At 53.8% G+C, this 15,559-nt stretch overlaps 1 protein-coding gene across 1 annotated transcript; it reads right to left on the reverse strand.

The window, feature by feature from the left end:
• Nucleotides 1–1,117: 1,117 nt before the first annotated feature.
• On the reverse strand, nucleotides 1,118–14,764 carry fam131bb (family with sequence similarity 131 member Bb). Its single transcript, XM_088939500.1, has 10 exons — nucleotides 14,628–14,764; nucleotides 7,215–7,255; nucleotides 6,803–6,838; nucleotides 6,296–6,398; nucleotides 5,610–5,825; nucleotides 4,017–4,157; nucleotides 3,193–3,506; nucleotides 2,787–3,023; nucleotides 1,796–2,030; nucleotides 1,118–1,374 (listed from the first exon to the last, which is right to left on the reverse strand). The coding sequence occupies exons 1-9, from the start codon at nucleotides 14,716–14,718 to the stop codon at nucleotides 1,803–1,805; spliced, it is 1,407 nt and encodes a 468-aa protein (XP_088795626.1). The 5' UTR covers nucleotides 14,719–14,764; the 3' UTR covers nucleotides 1,118–1,374; nucleotides 1,796–1,802.
• Between the last annotated feature and the right edge of the window lie 795 nt (nucleotides 14,765–15,559).

The raw sequence follows: 15,559 nt of genomic DNA on the forward strand, positions 1-15,559 counted from the left end.
TCCCGGGAGCCACGTGCTGTGGGGTCCCTTTGGGATGAGTGGGGACTCTGGGAATGCGATTGCACTCCTCTGTCCCTGTAAGGGTTCAGGCTGTGACGCTTCTTGTGACTGTAGTGGTGTTTTGCACAATACGCAGCGGTCACGCGCTCGACTTTCCGAAAGGGCGCGAGGGGGGGCGTGAGATGGGGCCTGACCTTTGACCTTTGCATTGACACCCTCCCCACGCAGACAAGCTGAGATCCAGGGCGAGTTCGGGGTCAGGCTCCACACGTCAAAGACGGCGTTGTTGGGGAAAAATGGGAGAAGTTTGACTGGCGTGTCCATAAAACCGGCTGTGTAAGGCTGGGAACTGCAGCTCCGCTGAGGGGGAATATGTAGATCGCTTCCCGGACTTTGGCGACATCGATCGCAGTGAGTTTATGCAGCTGGCAGTGTTATTAATGGAAAGTTGCCACACCCGCTGTGGGGCTGCAGATAAATCTAAAATCGTGGCACTGAGCAAAAAACCTGCAGCTGATCTGAACCTTTTTTCTTATATAAGAGCTGCACCAGAATGATTAAAAGACCACAAGCGCGTTCAAGGGCCAACGCACAAGCCTAGTGATCCTCGCCACTACCCTCGCCGTCCACCGGGAGGCGCTGTCGAACAACTGCGTTTACAAAACGTATTTGACAAGTGAAATAGCAATTAGGTTTTCTTTAAAAAAAAAAACCCAACACGTTAACAGAAGGTGGTTTGCGAAAACGTCTGCTGCCCAGTTTGCCGACGGTCACTGTCGGAGATCACCGGTGCCGATCGATCCGGGACCGGATTCTTTAAAAAGCCACGGAATGGAGGAAGAGAGTTTTGGAAGTCCTTTTAGAAAGTTTTTTTCTAAAAAAAAAAAAAAATCCATTGCACGGGTGGTAAAAGGCTGCAAAAAGCCGCCGAGAAAATCTCTATCGATCGTTCCCTGAATTAAAGAAATCAAACGCGTTGATCAGTGAAACGGGAGATCGGCGAGAGAGTGGTTTTCGCAGTAGGATCCCTTCTGTTTGCACAATCTCATTGTTTTTAGATCTGTAGAACATCTTTTTTCGCATATATACATACAGATAGAATTTGTTTCGCTTTGTTTTTAAATGGTCTTGCGACGGGTCCTGTTCCCGGCCCGCAGTGTTGTTTAAAAGGCATGCGCTCGCTGTGTCGTCCCTTCTCCGTGTCCCTCTGCGCCCCAGTGTTCATGTCCCCCGCGTGTGGGTGGAGTCCTCCGCGCAGGACTGCTGCGCTCGTCTGCTCCGGCAATCCGCCCTCCTCTTCCTCTGCGCCCTCGCTCCACCCGCTCCTGTGACCTTCTGTCCACCCCTCGGCTCAGGCGCTGGGTCTGGAGTCACCTGGGGAGAGGCGAGCCATCAGTGTGAGTGTGTCAGCCAACCGGCTAATCAACCACACTGACGCGCTGACACGCTGACTGACTGACAGGCTGACACACTGACACACTGACGCACTGACACGCTGACTGATTGACACCCTGACACCCTGACGTGCTGACACACTTGACTGACTGACAGGTCAGTATGTCGGCGTGTCAGTGTGGCAGTCACTCAGCCTGTCAGTCAGTGTGATAGACAGTGTCCTGATCTGTCAAAGGCTCACTTGACCAGTATCTCAGTCAGCATAATGACTATTTGAATGCATTTCCTGCCCCGTGTCTTTATTCCCGAGGGATTCCTCATGACCTCCCCTCTCTCATGCGGCTGTGTCGGTGTCGACTCCCTCTCAGCTCCCAGCGCTCTCCCTGCCTCGCTCGCTCACCCGTCTCTCAGTTGGTGGTGGCCGTGATGGCAGTGGAGAGTTCGGCAGCCTCTCCATCCTCCCCCTCCTCCAGCGAGGGGGCCACAGAGGAAGTCACCTCCGAGCACTTCCTGTCTGCCGCTGGCTCCCCCCCGGGGGCTGTTCCCGGGCTGCTGCCCCCCGTGACCGCGCCGGCGTCCTCCCGCGGCGGGGTGCTGGTCTCCGCCTCCCTCGGCTGCTCGGGATCCTCCTCATCCTGCGGAGACAGGAAGGACATTTACCCGGAATGAGACCGCGGTCCGGCCCGGCCCTCTCGGTCCCAGACCTGCCGGGAGTCAACCCCCGTGCGCGACGGGACTTCCTGGCCGGCCTGGGGGAAATGGGAATCGGGTCTGAGCGGCTGTTCTCTCCTCCCACGGGATTCTCTAACACTGGTGAGGGTCGCGAGGGTCAACAGAGCCCAACCAGCCTCCAGCTCCTCCTGGGGGCTTTCCCAGGCTCCTGTCCAGGCCAGCTGAGAGGTATCATCCCTCCAGCGTGTCCGGGATCTGCCGCTGGGCCCCCTCCGGCAGGTCGTTCCTGGTACACCTCCATCCTCCCCAGATGCCTGGAGCATCTCCTCTGGCTCCTCTTGATCAGCGGGACCAGCGACTCTACTCTGAAGTCCACCTGGATCGCTGAGCTGCTCCTCCCGCCACAAGCCCCCCCACCCCACGTAGAGACCTAATTTCGCTTCGTTTCGGATTCGTCCTGCCCCGACGACCACTCCATGCTGAGCACTTACCATGGTTCTGCACATTTGCTCGGATTATCAGACGCTCGATAAATCCAATAGACTAGTGGGGGCTGGCTTTTCTTTGGTGTGGCAGTATAAGTCAGGGGTCTCCAGTTATTTCTCAAGGTCGCCCTAGATCACCTGTGGTCTGAAGGTCAGGAAACACAAGGCTCAGTTGAGGAAGTCGGGCTCCGACGCGGGGGATCTGCCACGAGGGGTCCCCTCTGATTGGCTCACCTGCGATGCCTCTTTCTCCAGCAGGGGCGCACTCTCCACCGAAGGCTCCTCGCAAACGGCCACGCCCCCTTCCCCGACGGACATGCCCACGTAGCCGCCCACCTCCATCGGATAGGACTCAGTCTGCCTCGCCCCCCAGAGGTCCACCAATGGCGTGTGCACAGGGGGCGCCTGCTGACTGTGTATGGTGCTGTTGGGCGTGGCCTGAAGAGAGTGGGTTTGGCTGAGCCTGTCCATCTTCAACACAGAGGGGACACAGCCACGGTAAGAAAACCATGCACATTTGTACGATCCCTACAGTTGTGTTTGAGTAATTCAGACAGATTGATAGCTGGAGGAGTAGGAAAAATTACAATTCCCAGACTGCAAAGCTGTTGGCATAGCTGCTAGTTCTTTTCATTTCTACCTGCTGTTGCTGGTACTGCAGTAACTGCTGCTGCTGGTAGTGCTGGATCTGTTGCAAGTGGTGCAGTGGGTGCTGTTGGTTGAGCTGCGGGTTCTGCTGCTGCTGCTGCTGCTGCTGGAAGTAGACAGAGTTCTCCTCGTAGCCCTGGGAGGACGGCCCTCCTGCCACCACGTAGGAGCCTGCAGCAGGGGAGGCCACACCTGAAGGCTCGTTGCTCATGGGCTCCCAGGCGTCCGAGGAGCTGAGGCAGTAGAGACCCTGGGAGACGTAGGTGTGGGGCCATACATCCGCTGAGGAATGATGAAGGATCTGATCTGTGGGGTAGGGGGTGGAGGGAATCATTATAGACCGTAATATACACCAACACAGAGAGATTAATACAGACCCTAATATAGACCCTAGAGACACTCCTCACACACAGAGATTAATACAGACCCTAATATAGACCCTAGAGACACTCCTCACACACAGAGATTAATACAGACCCTAATATAGACCCTAGAGACACTCCTCACACACAAAGATTAATACAGATCCTAGAGACACTCCAAACACAGAGTGGATAGTGCAGACTCACGATCAGGCACCTGACGATGGAATTGTATTCCTAAAAATCTAAGACGACAGCTGGCATGGCCTCACCCATAAGCTCCAAGTGTGGTTCACCACGTTTTTATGATGAAAATCCTAAAAAGTGGTAACCTCTCCGTACCCTGTCTGCTGTACTCCAGTGACAGGCCTGACGGCTCCACCATCTCACCCGCTAAACATACGGGCCGAGGCTGACTGGGCCTGGGAGCCCGTCTCCTGATGCCGCCACTGACCTCGACTGGTGACGCTCTCCTGGTTGACCTCGCTCAGATGGGCCACGCTGCCCTGATTGGATCCAGCACTCAGGCTTTCTCCGTCCATGGAGGACCAGGCCAGGAGGGTTGCCTCAGAGATGGCGAACTGCTGCATCACCCCTGAGAGAGACACAGGGGACCTTCAATTGACTATACACACCCCTCCCCCACTCCCAACACACACTCACACACACACCCGGCGGCTGTCCTGAGAGACACAGAGGAGGCAGACTGAGGAAGAGAGAGGGGAGGGGTAAATACGAGGCGATCGGGGGGCCGCCGCCGCGCCGAGAGAGTAGGTGAGAAAGAGCGCGGCGGGGAATTTCAGCTCCTGCAATGAAACTGCAAGGCAGCTGGAAATGCTGCCATCTGCTGGTGAAATACTGTAACTGCACCTCGTCTGTCTGTAAGCCGGGCAGCCCAAACTGGTGTTGGAATAGTGTTACCGCAGCTCTTCAGTTAACAGTGCTGCTGGCTTGGTGCTGCAGTAGTGTTAGTGTGTCTTATCCTTTAAGAAAGAAGCCTGCACTCTGCTGATGATATATAGTATGTAGGGTTCATCCTTCATTTAGTATAACAGCCTGCTTACCCTTTTATTACTGCTGGTGTTGAAATGTGTAAAGGCAACGAACCCTTTTAATTTATAGTGCTGCCATCTGCTGTTAACACATAAGAGAGGTTACAGAGACATATAAGAGAGGGCACAATCCATAGGAGGCGATTCAGCTCATTTAGCTCATTTAGCTGGTAGCTAATTGAGGCTAATTGCACTTCCCTGTGGTTCCCACTTGTGTTCTGGCTCATGTTTCACTGCTGATTCTGAAGAGGTCCATTGGGATGGCTTTGTCAGTGCCTGTGAGGATTATGAATACTTGGGTCAGGTCTGTTCATAGGCTGCGCTGTTCAAGATTAAAGAGACTCAGCTCCTCCAGCCTGTCAGTGTGGGACACTCCCTTCAGACTAAAGAGACTCAGTTCCTTCAGCCTGTCAGTGTGGGACACTCCCTTCGGACTAAAGAGACTCAGTGCCTCCAGCCTGTCAGTGTGGGACTCTCCCTTCAGACTAAAGAGACTGAGTTTCTCCAGTTTGTCAGTGTGTGACTCTCCCTTCAGACTAAAGAGACTCAGTGCCTCCAGCCTGTCAATGTGGGACTCTCCCTTCAGACTAAAGAGACTGAGTTCCTCCAGTCTGTCAGTGTGGGACTCTCTCTTCAGACTAAAGAGACTGAGTTCCTCCAGTCTGTCAGTGTGGGACACTCCCTTCAGACAGATTCCAGAGCAGCAATATTACTTTCTGTGATGACGTGATCACAATTGTACAAAATACTGTCATAATTCTCCAATGACTCGTTCTTACTAGCGCATCATACAATTTTAGCATAGCCTTCCTCGATGGACACGCTGCAGTTTGTCTGCTCGATACTGTATATATCCTCGCTTGATGCTGACATGCTTGCCTTTCCCCACCCGTCACCAGTGTCCCCATTCGTCACCTCGGGCCCAGAGTGTGTCTCTCTTGTCCCTCCCTGCTGTCTCTCCCCTGTGCTGGGCTCTGCCCCTCTCCCTCCCTCACCGGCCGCGAATCTCGCCTCCTTCTCCCCGTCGCTCAGGTCCGAGTAGGCGTCGTTCTCCAGCCGCCTCTCCCTCTCCCTGTGCAGGTTGGTCCGGCTCACCCCCGCTGGCCCGGCGGATGGTTTGCCCCAGCTCTGCCACTCGATCATGTGAGCCACCCGGCCCTGGGCCATGGCCGTGGGCTTGGTCACGTGGTCTTTCATCGTGCGAGACACGCCTGCGGCGAGAGGAAGGGGGACAGGCGGAGGGAGGTGGGTCAATATAGGACGTACCTGCGGGAGTGGCAGGCTCCACAGTGCTGTTGACACTGCTTCGAGACTACGCTACCCATGAACACTTCAACCAGGAAGTGCCGTTGTTTAACGCAGGTGCACTGTGGGCAATGTAGTTTTTCTTCTCCCAGGTTTGTCAGAGGTAGCAAAAAACAGAAAGGAAGGTACAACCATGGACTACAGTTCCCAAAATGCATTAGAACAGCGGTCGCTCTTGACACATCCGGAAGAACTCAGGACGATGCGACTTCCTTCCCAGACACCGACACGAACACAGACTCCCACGCGGGGCACGCACGGAGGCAGACAGAGACGCACAGGGGCCGCGACAGCAATGAAACGGCCCGGAGACGAGGAAACGGGCGGGGAGGTCCCAACTCCAGCGGTGCACGAAAACACCAACACAAACACACACCTGACACACCTGACAGCGAGGATTTAGCCAGCGCCCCAATGCCATACGTGTTGGAGTTGCGCTTGAGCCGCGGGAGGATAGAGGTGGTATCCTCCATAGACAGCTGGCAGAAGAGAGGGAGGGAAAGAGAGGGTTAGTTAGTGCGGACACCTTGACCGGCGAGAGAGCTGCAGGGATGCAGGCCGGGGAGAGACAGACGGGCGGCGCTGGCAGGCAGACAGGCACGGTGTGAAAAGCGAGCCCCCCCCCCCAACGCTTTTCCTCTCACCCAACCCCCTCCCGGTTGTTGAGGAGCTGCCTTGGCATCCCAGTAGGGCCCTGCGTGGCGAGGCGCTCAAGGGCTCAAGGCCCCAGGCTCTACTGTATACAGTATGGTGCTGCTGCTCGCTTTGGTGCCGAGTGTTGTGTCCCCCGGCGGGCTCGCCCCAGGCTGACCGCACGGGGTGACAAAAGCCCCCCCCCCCGCCAGCACGTACATGTCAGTGGGGCAGAAAGACGACTACTTACATTCATCCCATCCCAGGAGAACTCTGTACGTCCTTGCTGAGAAAGAGAGAAAAGAGGCAGAAAGGTTAAAAGGCAGGGATCACTTTGCAAAGCATTTTACAACATGAGACACTTTTTGAGATCTCTTTCGTTAATTAGCGCTTCCTATCTGATGTCCTTGCACAAAGGTGGATTCAGAAACCAAACAATAGGAGACGGCTATGGAAACTAGGGCCCCATGGGTAGCCATTTTGGCTCTGTATCCCAGTTGACTGCAATGGAAGGGCAGTCCTACTCAGGAGCCGACATGGGGTCAGTTTCCTAATTGAGCCAGGTGCTGTCAGTTGTCAAGTGAGTGCTCAAACCGATCTGTTTCGCGCCGGTTGTTTCGTTGCCAAGTTTGTGTGACGGGGAAGCGGACTCCCTCCCCTACCTGCTCGCCATCCTTCCGTCCTACAGGCACTGCCTCTGCCGCTGAAACAGAGAGGGGAGGAGAGGTGAGACTGACGCACTGTCCTCCCCTGTGAGCCAACCCAGCCACGCCGGTCAGACAGCGGGGAGTCGTACTGAGCGCCGGCCCAGCCCACCCCAAGCCCTTCGGGGGGCCCTGTGACGAAACGCGGGGGGCTCAGAAGTTGCCCTCTCACACCACGAGGGGTCTAAATGTAACAGAAGGAGGTCAAAACTGATAAGAGTGCAGCCCACGCACACACACACACGCACACACACACAGACACCCGGTCCTCTGGGAGAGCTGCCACTGGGGCATCATGGGATATCGTCGACCCTTCCCATGATCCCCGGAGAGCAAGGTGGTGGCAGGGGACCTGAAAAACGTGGGTCTGCACCGGGATCTGCTTTCCCCTGTGAGGCGGGGGAAGAGTTTCGCCCGTGGTGCCGTGGCGTGGAGCGTATTCGGAGTGATAGGCGCCAATCAAGCCCAGGCTCTCCTACAGCTGTTTCTTTAAAGACGCCACAAGGTGGCAGCATAGAGTCGTCTCCATGGGGGGTCTGGACTTGATGGGTGCGAGCCCCAGGAGAGACAGTGCTGCTGGAACCCTGAGCTGCTCCAGCCAATGACCCGGCCGTGTCCATGGGCACCGAGCGCAGGCGGGTTTTGGACGCTGTACGTTAGTTAAGCCAGCGTCTCGGCTTTGACAGCCGGACTGGATCTCCCGTTCCCTGCTCCCGCTGTCCTTTGCGTAGAGGAGTGACTCCTGTTCTGGGTTCGCGGTGCGCTTCCTAGTTGTGGAACGTTTCACACTTATCTCGAAAGGTGCTTCGGTAGTTCACAGAGAACTTTCACAGAGAAGGAGGGAGGAGGATGGAGAGAGACAGACAGGCCAGTGAGAGTTAGGTCTGGCTCTTCATTCCCGTACACTCTCTGCTAATTCTGTATTATATATTCTTTAATTACAGCAGGTCTTAATTATGGAGAGTCCCTCTGCGCTCTCAGCTTTAAACACACCCAGGACTCCTGACACAGGATCAATTACCATTTGTGCTCCAGTGGTTTAGTAACCACTGGAACAGAAAAATAATCTGAAATTGTCTAATTAGGGTAACCTAGTTCTCGTTCAGAGCTGAGGCCGCGGCGGTTGCCCTTTGGGATAGTTATTTAAATCGCAAACTCTGATCACTCATAACTGACAAGAACTGTCTGACTGACTGACTGACTCAAACACTGACTGACCGATTAATACATTGTAAGGCACCTCATAGTGTAGGCCAGACTCTGTAAATACAGTACAGTGTAGACCTGCTCTGTAGATACAGTACAGTGTGGATCAGGCTCTGTAGATACAGTACAGTGTGGACCTGTTCTGTAGATACAGTACAGTGTGGATCAGGCTCTGTAGATACAGTACAGTGTAGATCTGCTCTGTAGATACAGTACAGTGTGGACCTGCTCTGTAGATACAGTACAGTGTAGACCGGCTCTGTAGATACAGTACAGTGTGGACCTGCTCTGTAGATACAGTACAGTGTGGATCAGGCTCTGTAGATACAGTCTGGAAGTGGACACTTTACTGTATCTACAGAGGAGACCTTCTCTCTAGGTGCAGACCTAACTGTAGATACGGAATAGGTTACTGATCCTAATAGGCTGAGGTACAGAAATCTAGTGCTGTCTGGCTTTACACAAACAGATCTGTACTCTGTCCCCTCTCTCCCCTCTCTCCCCTCAGCGCGGTAATTGCCCAGAAGACAGGAGTGAGACATCGGCTTCAGTTCCGATTGATTTCCTCGCCTCGCACACCGGGCATCCGAACGATCCCCTCTGCGTGCGCGCGTGCCTGACGACCCGTCTCTCCCCTCCGTACCAGCTGTGCTGTTGTGCGTGATCAGTCGAATCAATCACTGCAGAAGGGTTAACGACACTACCGCCATTACCCGTTCTCGGGGGGGTGTCACCTCCTTTGTCTTCGCTTTGGAGAAATTCCCCTCCTCTCCCCCTCTCTCTTTCTGAGTCATGGGTGACATCCCCCCCTCCCTCTGCGTCTCCTCCTCCCCCCCCACCCCCGTCCCTCGCCAACACACAGACACCGACAGCCGTGGATGGACAGACCGACGGGTGGCCAAACAGACAGATCGATGCACCTACTGCTAGACCGGTGAACAGAGCGACAGAGGAGAGACAGGCGTCTGCAGGAAATACCCCCTCCCTCGTTCTGCAAGGACAGCTGTGACTAATTCTCATATTTACTGCTTCTGCGGTGTCAACCTGCCAGACTTTGAGGGCAGTCCGTACAGAATCGCGGAGAGAGAGGGAGGAGGGAGGGACAAGGACCGGGAGAGGGGGAGGGAGCAGGAAAGGAGGAGACAGAATGGCACGGATGGTGCTTTCTTTCATTCCAGTTGGAACCACAGCTTTGTCTTTCCTAATTCCAAGAATGCCGATTATTTCGCTGTCTGATCTTGCGTCCGCCCTGTGGTCAGGTGTCAGTTTTTTCCTGCGGTCCGGTTATTTTTTGTTCCGGGTTGGAAGTATTAACGAGCGCGTTCCCAGCGCGGTTCCGTTGTGCTGAGCTCGAGCAGAACGGGACCTCATCGGCCGTGCCAATGGGATCGGACTGACACGGAGGGCAAAAATGTCAGATGCGACTCCCATTCCCGAGATCTGCCTATTCCTGGCAGGGGACACAGCGTTCCCAGAGCCCGCCTCAATGGGAAAATATCCTGGATGCATCCAGTCGCAGGGCCCAGACATGCGCACGACTGAGAGGGATCGGTCATCCCTGCCAGTGTGGCTCCAGAAGTGGGGATAAAGCATGCAAATTCCACCCACCCCAGTGAGAGAAAGACGGACGCTCTTCTGAAAGGGGATCAGATCTGGGGGAAGCAGGGTCCAGTCGTCTCTCAGAAAGTCGAGATCAGCACCCCCGTCTGGAATGGGATTCTCCTTATTCGAAACCTTCGGCCACAAAGTGGCCGTTAGGCCCCATGAGGGATGTTTCCCACTATTCTGGAGCGCAAGTTGGCAAAAACGACAGCCGATTAAGGAAGAGCTGGACATCGCTGCCCTGTAGAGAGTTGTCTGATGGGTATATCATACGTGGACAGGCACGAGGGGCTGGATCTCTGCAGTCCCGGGCGTGTGGGGTGGGCTCCCGGGAATGGGACTGGGTCACGTGGTGTAGGGAGTGGGATACATGGGTCATTCGGACTGGTGGGGCAACTTTCCCAGCGGGAAGTGGGCAGCCAAGAACATGGAGAGCGTGGGAGGATGCAGGGAATTAAAAACGGGCTCCCCTCCTGGTGACGTGGCGAAGCACGGGGCACTGAGACACCCCCTGAAGGGAGCCCAGCACTTAGCTAGCTGGTACCCATCTCGGACTGCGGTGGAACCAGACTAGGCTGTGTGGTTGGAGCCGAGTCTGCAGGATCCTGTGATTCCCAGACTGTTGGACGGGGCTCTGGGATCGAGGAGCGAGACGATCCGAGTGGATCACGTAGCTCGGGGGCGATCACAGAGCGAGGTCTGGGTAGACCGGAGTGCAGACCGATCCATGCTGTACAGTGCAGTAGGAAAAACATGAGGAAAAGCTGGAAGAAATTGCCGGATATCCAGTAAGTAGCCTCCTACCCCAGTCTTAGGGAAACACAGTAACTAGACTGCATGGTTGGGACATGATTAATGTGACTATTAGGACTGAGAGTAGTATTGGCAGGAGTAGGTATTAGGTTCAGTAGAATTAGTATGAGTAATTGTAGTAGCGATGCAAGTCGGAATTTGTTTACTATTCATTTGTTAAATACGTTTTGATCTGGGGCTATTCCATATTTCTGCTACACGAATACCATAGAGCAGTGATACTCGGACGGTGGACTCGGAACTTCTGCAGGGGTTAGGCATTTTGAGAAGCACCTAAAGCCAAATTTGTGCGTGGTCAAATTTTCCCCTGTAACCCCCATAAAAACGCCCTACTGACCTCTTACGGTAGCTGCCTCACTGCCTGGTATGGGAACTGCTCCGCCCAGGATTGCAAAGTACTGCAGAGGGTGGGGGGAGTCAGCACAGCTCATTACCAGCTGTGAGCTATCAAACATCCAGAGTATCTACTCAGCTGGATGTCCTAGGAAGGCCAGGTCCATTCTCAAAGACCCCAGTCATCCCAGTCACAAACTGCTTTCCCTCCTACCGTTCGGTAAACGGTACTGAAGCATTCGGTCAAAGACCAACAGACTACAGAACAGCTTCTACCCCCAGGCAATAAGACTGCTAAACAGCCCACCTGTAGCTCCTTCAGCAAATCACCTGTACTGGCTCCATGGACACACTGTTTTCACTGTATTCAGCATAACTGCACTACTTGGACATAATATATTGCATACACCCTGGACACATCACAGGAGTTTTGTCTGAGTTTATTTTATTCCATTTCTATTGCACTATTATCTATTATTATTATGTAACCTTATTTTGTAACTTTAATTTTGTGATTTTTACCCCCCTGGTGAGCTCGCAGAAAAGACATTTCACTGCCCGCAACTACTGCTGCACGCTGTATTGTTGTGCATTCGATAAATAAACTTTGATTGATTGATTAACTGATTGACAGTTCAAGAAGTGTAAAAGAAGTCAATAGAAGTAAGGCAGAGAACTGTTTAAGCCCACTGAGTAGCTCTTGCAGGCATACCAGAGAGAATAAAGTGTTTTTCAATATTTTTTTAGTTTCTTCCGGAGCCAACCAGCTAGAGCTGTCACCGCGTGAGGTACAGACTGTGCCGACTGACTGCGCCATGGCCCGTTGTGCGGAGGTGGGGAAGGCGTTGAGTGAGACACCATCTGCCGCCCAGAAGAAAGCACTGGGTGTCGCAGTGTGAAGCTTCCCCCCGGCCTCTCCCGTTTCTCTCCGCCCTCACCCTCACCCTCCATCGAAGGGTGTCAAACGACGTGTTCGTCGGAGTCGGTATTCCGGTTAGTTAGCGCATCTGTCAGCAGAGATGTCTTTCAGTGTCTTAGTAAGTCAGTCTTCCAGTCAGTCAGTGTGCTGTCAGTTAGGCAATCAGACTCACAGTCTGCATCCGTCTGTGTGTCTGCCTGTAGCTTGGAGTGTCCCTCAGTATGTCTCTCAGTCAGCCTGCAAATTTGTCAGTGTGCCAGTCACTCCGTTTCTCGGTCAACCAGTGAGTCGTCGTACCAGCCGATCAGTATGTCCGTCAGTGAGTGCGCCGAGCGGTCGGTCACTGTATCGGTCTGTGACTCGGTCACTCACAGTGCCTGTGTCCTGTACCAGTGGGTCAGTCGTGGTGCAAGACGGTGTCGGACACTCAGTGTGTCCAGCAGTGAGACAGTAGGTGGGTGAGGCTGACTCTCAGTGTATCAGTTAGTCAGTGAGTGTATCAGTGAGCTGAGGCAGTCAGCGAGAGAGCTGGTGAGTCAGTCGGTTAGTCAGTGAGACAGTCAGTTTATCAGCCACTCAGAGAGACAGTGTCTCAGTGAGTCAGTGAGATAGAGGGTCAGTCAGTCAGGGAGACTGTTAGTGAAGTAGTCAGTGTAACAGTCAGTCAGAGAGACACAGTATCAGTGAGTTTTTGAGACAGCGTATCTGTCAGTGAGACAGTGGATTGTATCAGTCAGTCAGATAGTGTGACAGTCAGTGAAAAAGTTAGTTAAGTGTATTAGACAGTGAGACAGTTAGTGTATCGGTCAGACTTGTGTGTAAAAATGATCAGAAGCAACTATAAAGAATTCCTTAGTAATAGACACTACACGATTAGATAGACGGTATTGTAAGTAAGAATATTCACTGATTTACTAGCATTGACAGTTGTTGAGTTTAATCATATTTTACAGCTAAGATAACATTTATTTTTAAATAAAAGTTGGGTACTTCTTTACATTTTCCTGCAAAACTCCATAATCTCACAAATTAATGAAGACCTTTTAAAGAATAAACTTATCTACAGTCTCTGTGCCACTATAGATGTTCCAGCTGTGTGAGTATCTACAGTACACCAACGCTCTGCCAAAACAGATGTTCCAGCTGTGTGTCTACAGTACACCAACTCTCTGCCAAAACAGATGTTCCAGCTGTGTATCAACAGTACACCAACTCTCTGCCAAAACAGATGTTCCAGTTGTTTATCTACAGTACACCAGCTCTCTGCCACTGTAGATGTTCCAGCTGTGTATCTGCAGTACACCATCTTTCTTTCAGTGCAGATGTTAACAGTTGTGTATCTACAGTACACCAGCTCTCTGCCAGTACAGATGTCACAGCTGTGTGAGTATCTACAGTACACCCTCTCTCTGCCAGTACAGATGTCACAGCTGTGTGAGTATCTACAGTACACCCTCTCTCTGCCAGTACAGATGTTAACAGCTGTGTGAGTATCTACAGTACACCCTCTCTGTCAGTACAGATGTTAACAGCTGTGTGTCTACAGTACACCCTCTCTCTGCCAGTACAGATGTTTACAGCTGTGTGTCCCTATATTGCTCCAGAAGTGCAGAAGGCAGATGTTGGCAGCTGTGTATCGGCCCATCACCACCTGTCAAGCAGGCCAGATGTTGGCAGCTGTGTACCTCCAGCCCACTCTCTCTCTCTCAAACCCACACCCGGCCTCACCCCGGATTCCTGTGCGTAAGTAATAGCACTGAATAATTGATGAGCGTAATATTTATTTACGGTAAGTCTCGGAAACACAATCCCTCTCTCTGGCGATCTGGAGAGTAATAACAAAACGCAGAGTGACGCGCCGGGGGCAGAATCGCGCCGTCTCTGCCCCCGCTCTGCCCCCGGTGCCAGGGCTCTGGCTGCTGGGCAGCACTCTCTTTGGGGTGCTGTCCCCCCACTCGTCCTCCCTGTGCCCATCTGCTGTCTGCAGCGTATCGCAGCCTCCTCCAGGCGCAGCTTTGGCTCTGTCACAACCCACACCCCCGCGCCTGCCTCTCTCCCTCCCTCTATCACTGCATCGCTGTAAACAACAAGGCCATATTGCGTGATGCAGTCTTTTCTCTCTCTCTCCCTCTCTCTCGTCCCCACGCACTGCCACACTCTTGCCCGCCTGAGAAATACCTGAACACACACACACACACACACACACACACACGCACGCACGCCGGGCTGGACACACACCCCCAGGGACCTACAGACACACACACACACAGATGCCAATCGGTGACCAAGTTGCTATCCGGAGGTCTTCACCCACATGGAGCGTTCACAATACTGCAGGCACAGGCGATCAGAGGGGAATTTTTTACACCGGCAGGATACTCCAAGCCCCCCCCCCCCCAGCAGAAGATGAGCATCTGCCCCTGCCCCGTTTCCCCAGTGCTGGCTGTTACCACCCCCCCCCCCCACCCCCACCCCCCGTTCAAAGGAAAAAGCCTTACTCAGCGTTCTTGAGCCAATGCATCCCATTTTAGTGGCAGTGGAGGCCTGTGCACAACCTTCGGAGAGCCAGCAGTCCAGTCCCTCTCCCATTCATCTCTCCCTCTCTCCGTCTCCCTGCGTGCCTGTCTCCGTGTGTGTGTGTGTGAATCTCCGGGAGAGAGCGTGTGGATGTGAGAGGGTGTGTGGATTCCTCTCTCTCTCTCTCTCTCTCTCTCTCTCTCTCCTCCTCCTCTCTCTCTCTCCCCCGGTGTTAATGTAGCGGCGTGCTCAGCCAGTCCGGTCGCCGGTCCGCGCTGGGGGCTCGGCCACCTCTCGGTGCAGTGCGAGGAACCGGCTCCCAGCTCGGAGGACGGAGAGAGGGAGGGAGGGAGGGAGCGAGCGAGGGAGGGAGAGGGAGGGGAGAAAGAGGGGAAGAGTGAGAGAGAGAGAGAGATGGGGAGAGGGATGGTGATAATGATAAAAGGCAATTAAATCTCTCGGTGCAGGCAGCTGGCTCAATTGCACTTCGGATCCCTACTCGTCTAATTGGGATTATTAGCGGAGTGGCTGGGCTCTGAGCCGGGGGGTCGGTTGTGCTAGAGCAGTGAGGGGATTCTCCTCTCTCTCTCCGTCTGTTTTACAATGCAGTACAGCTGTTTCCCCCCACCTCTCTCTCTCTCTCACACACACGCGCGCGCGCACGCCCGCGCTCACACGCACACACTCTCTCTCTCTCCCTCGCATTGATCTGGAATCGCAGGGCTGTGAGATTGTATTACAGGGTATTCCTCAGTCGCTCGGTGAGCCTGCTTGAGCCCCTCCCTCTCCCTCCCTCTCCTCCCCCCGGGCTCGTCTCCCTCTCCCTCTTTCCTCCCCACTCCCTTCCTCTTCGGCCTCTCTCTCTCTCTCCGTGATCAGATCTCTCTATCAGTTCCGTTCAGCTCAAGGTGCT

The sequence above is a fragment of the Atractosteus spatula genome, chromosome 22 (assembly GCF_055471065.1).
Source record: "Atractosteus spatula isolate fAtrSpa1 chromosome 22, fAtrSpa1.hap1, whole genome shotgun sequence".
NCBI classification, from domain to species: domain Eukaryota; kingdom Metazoa; phylum Chordata; class Actinopteri; order Semionotiformes; family Lepisosteidae; genus Atractosteus; species Atractosteus spatula.

What these genes read in the sequence shown, in the direction of transcription:
- fam131bb (XM_088939500.1), bottom strand. Translation starts at nt 14,718, where the DNA reads ATGGGAGAGGGACTGGACTGCTGGCTCTCCGAAGGTTGTGCACAGGCC. An exon ending in TGCAGTACCAGCAACAGCAG is followed by an intron (nt 3,024 to 3,192) that starts GTAGAAATGAAA and finishes TCTGTGTTGAAG; the next exon opens with ATGGACAGGCTCAGCCAAAC. An exon ending in TGGAGAAAGAGGCATCGCAG is followed by an intron (nt 2,031 to 2,786) that starts GTGAGCCAATCA and finishes CTGTCTCCGCAG; the next exon opens with GATGAGGAGGATCCCGAGCA.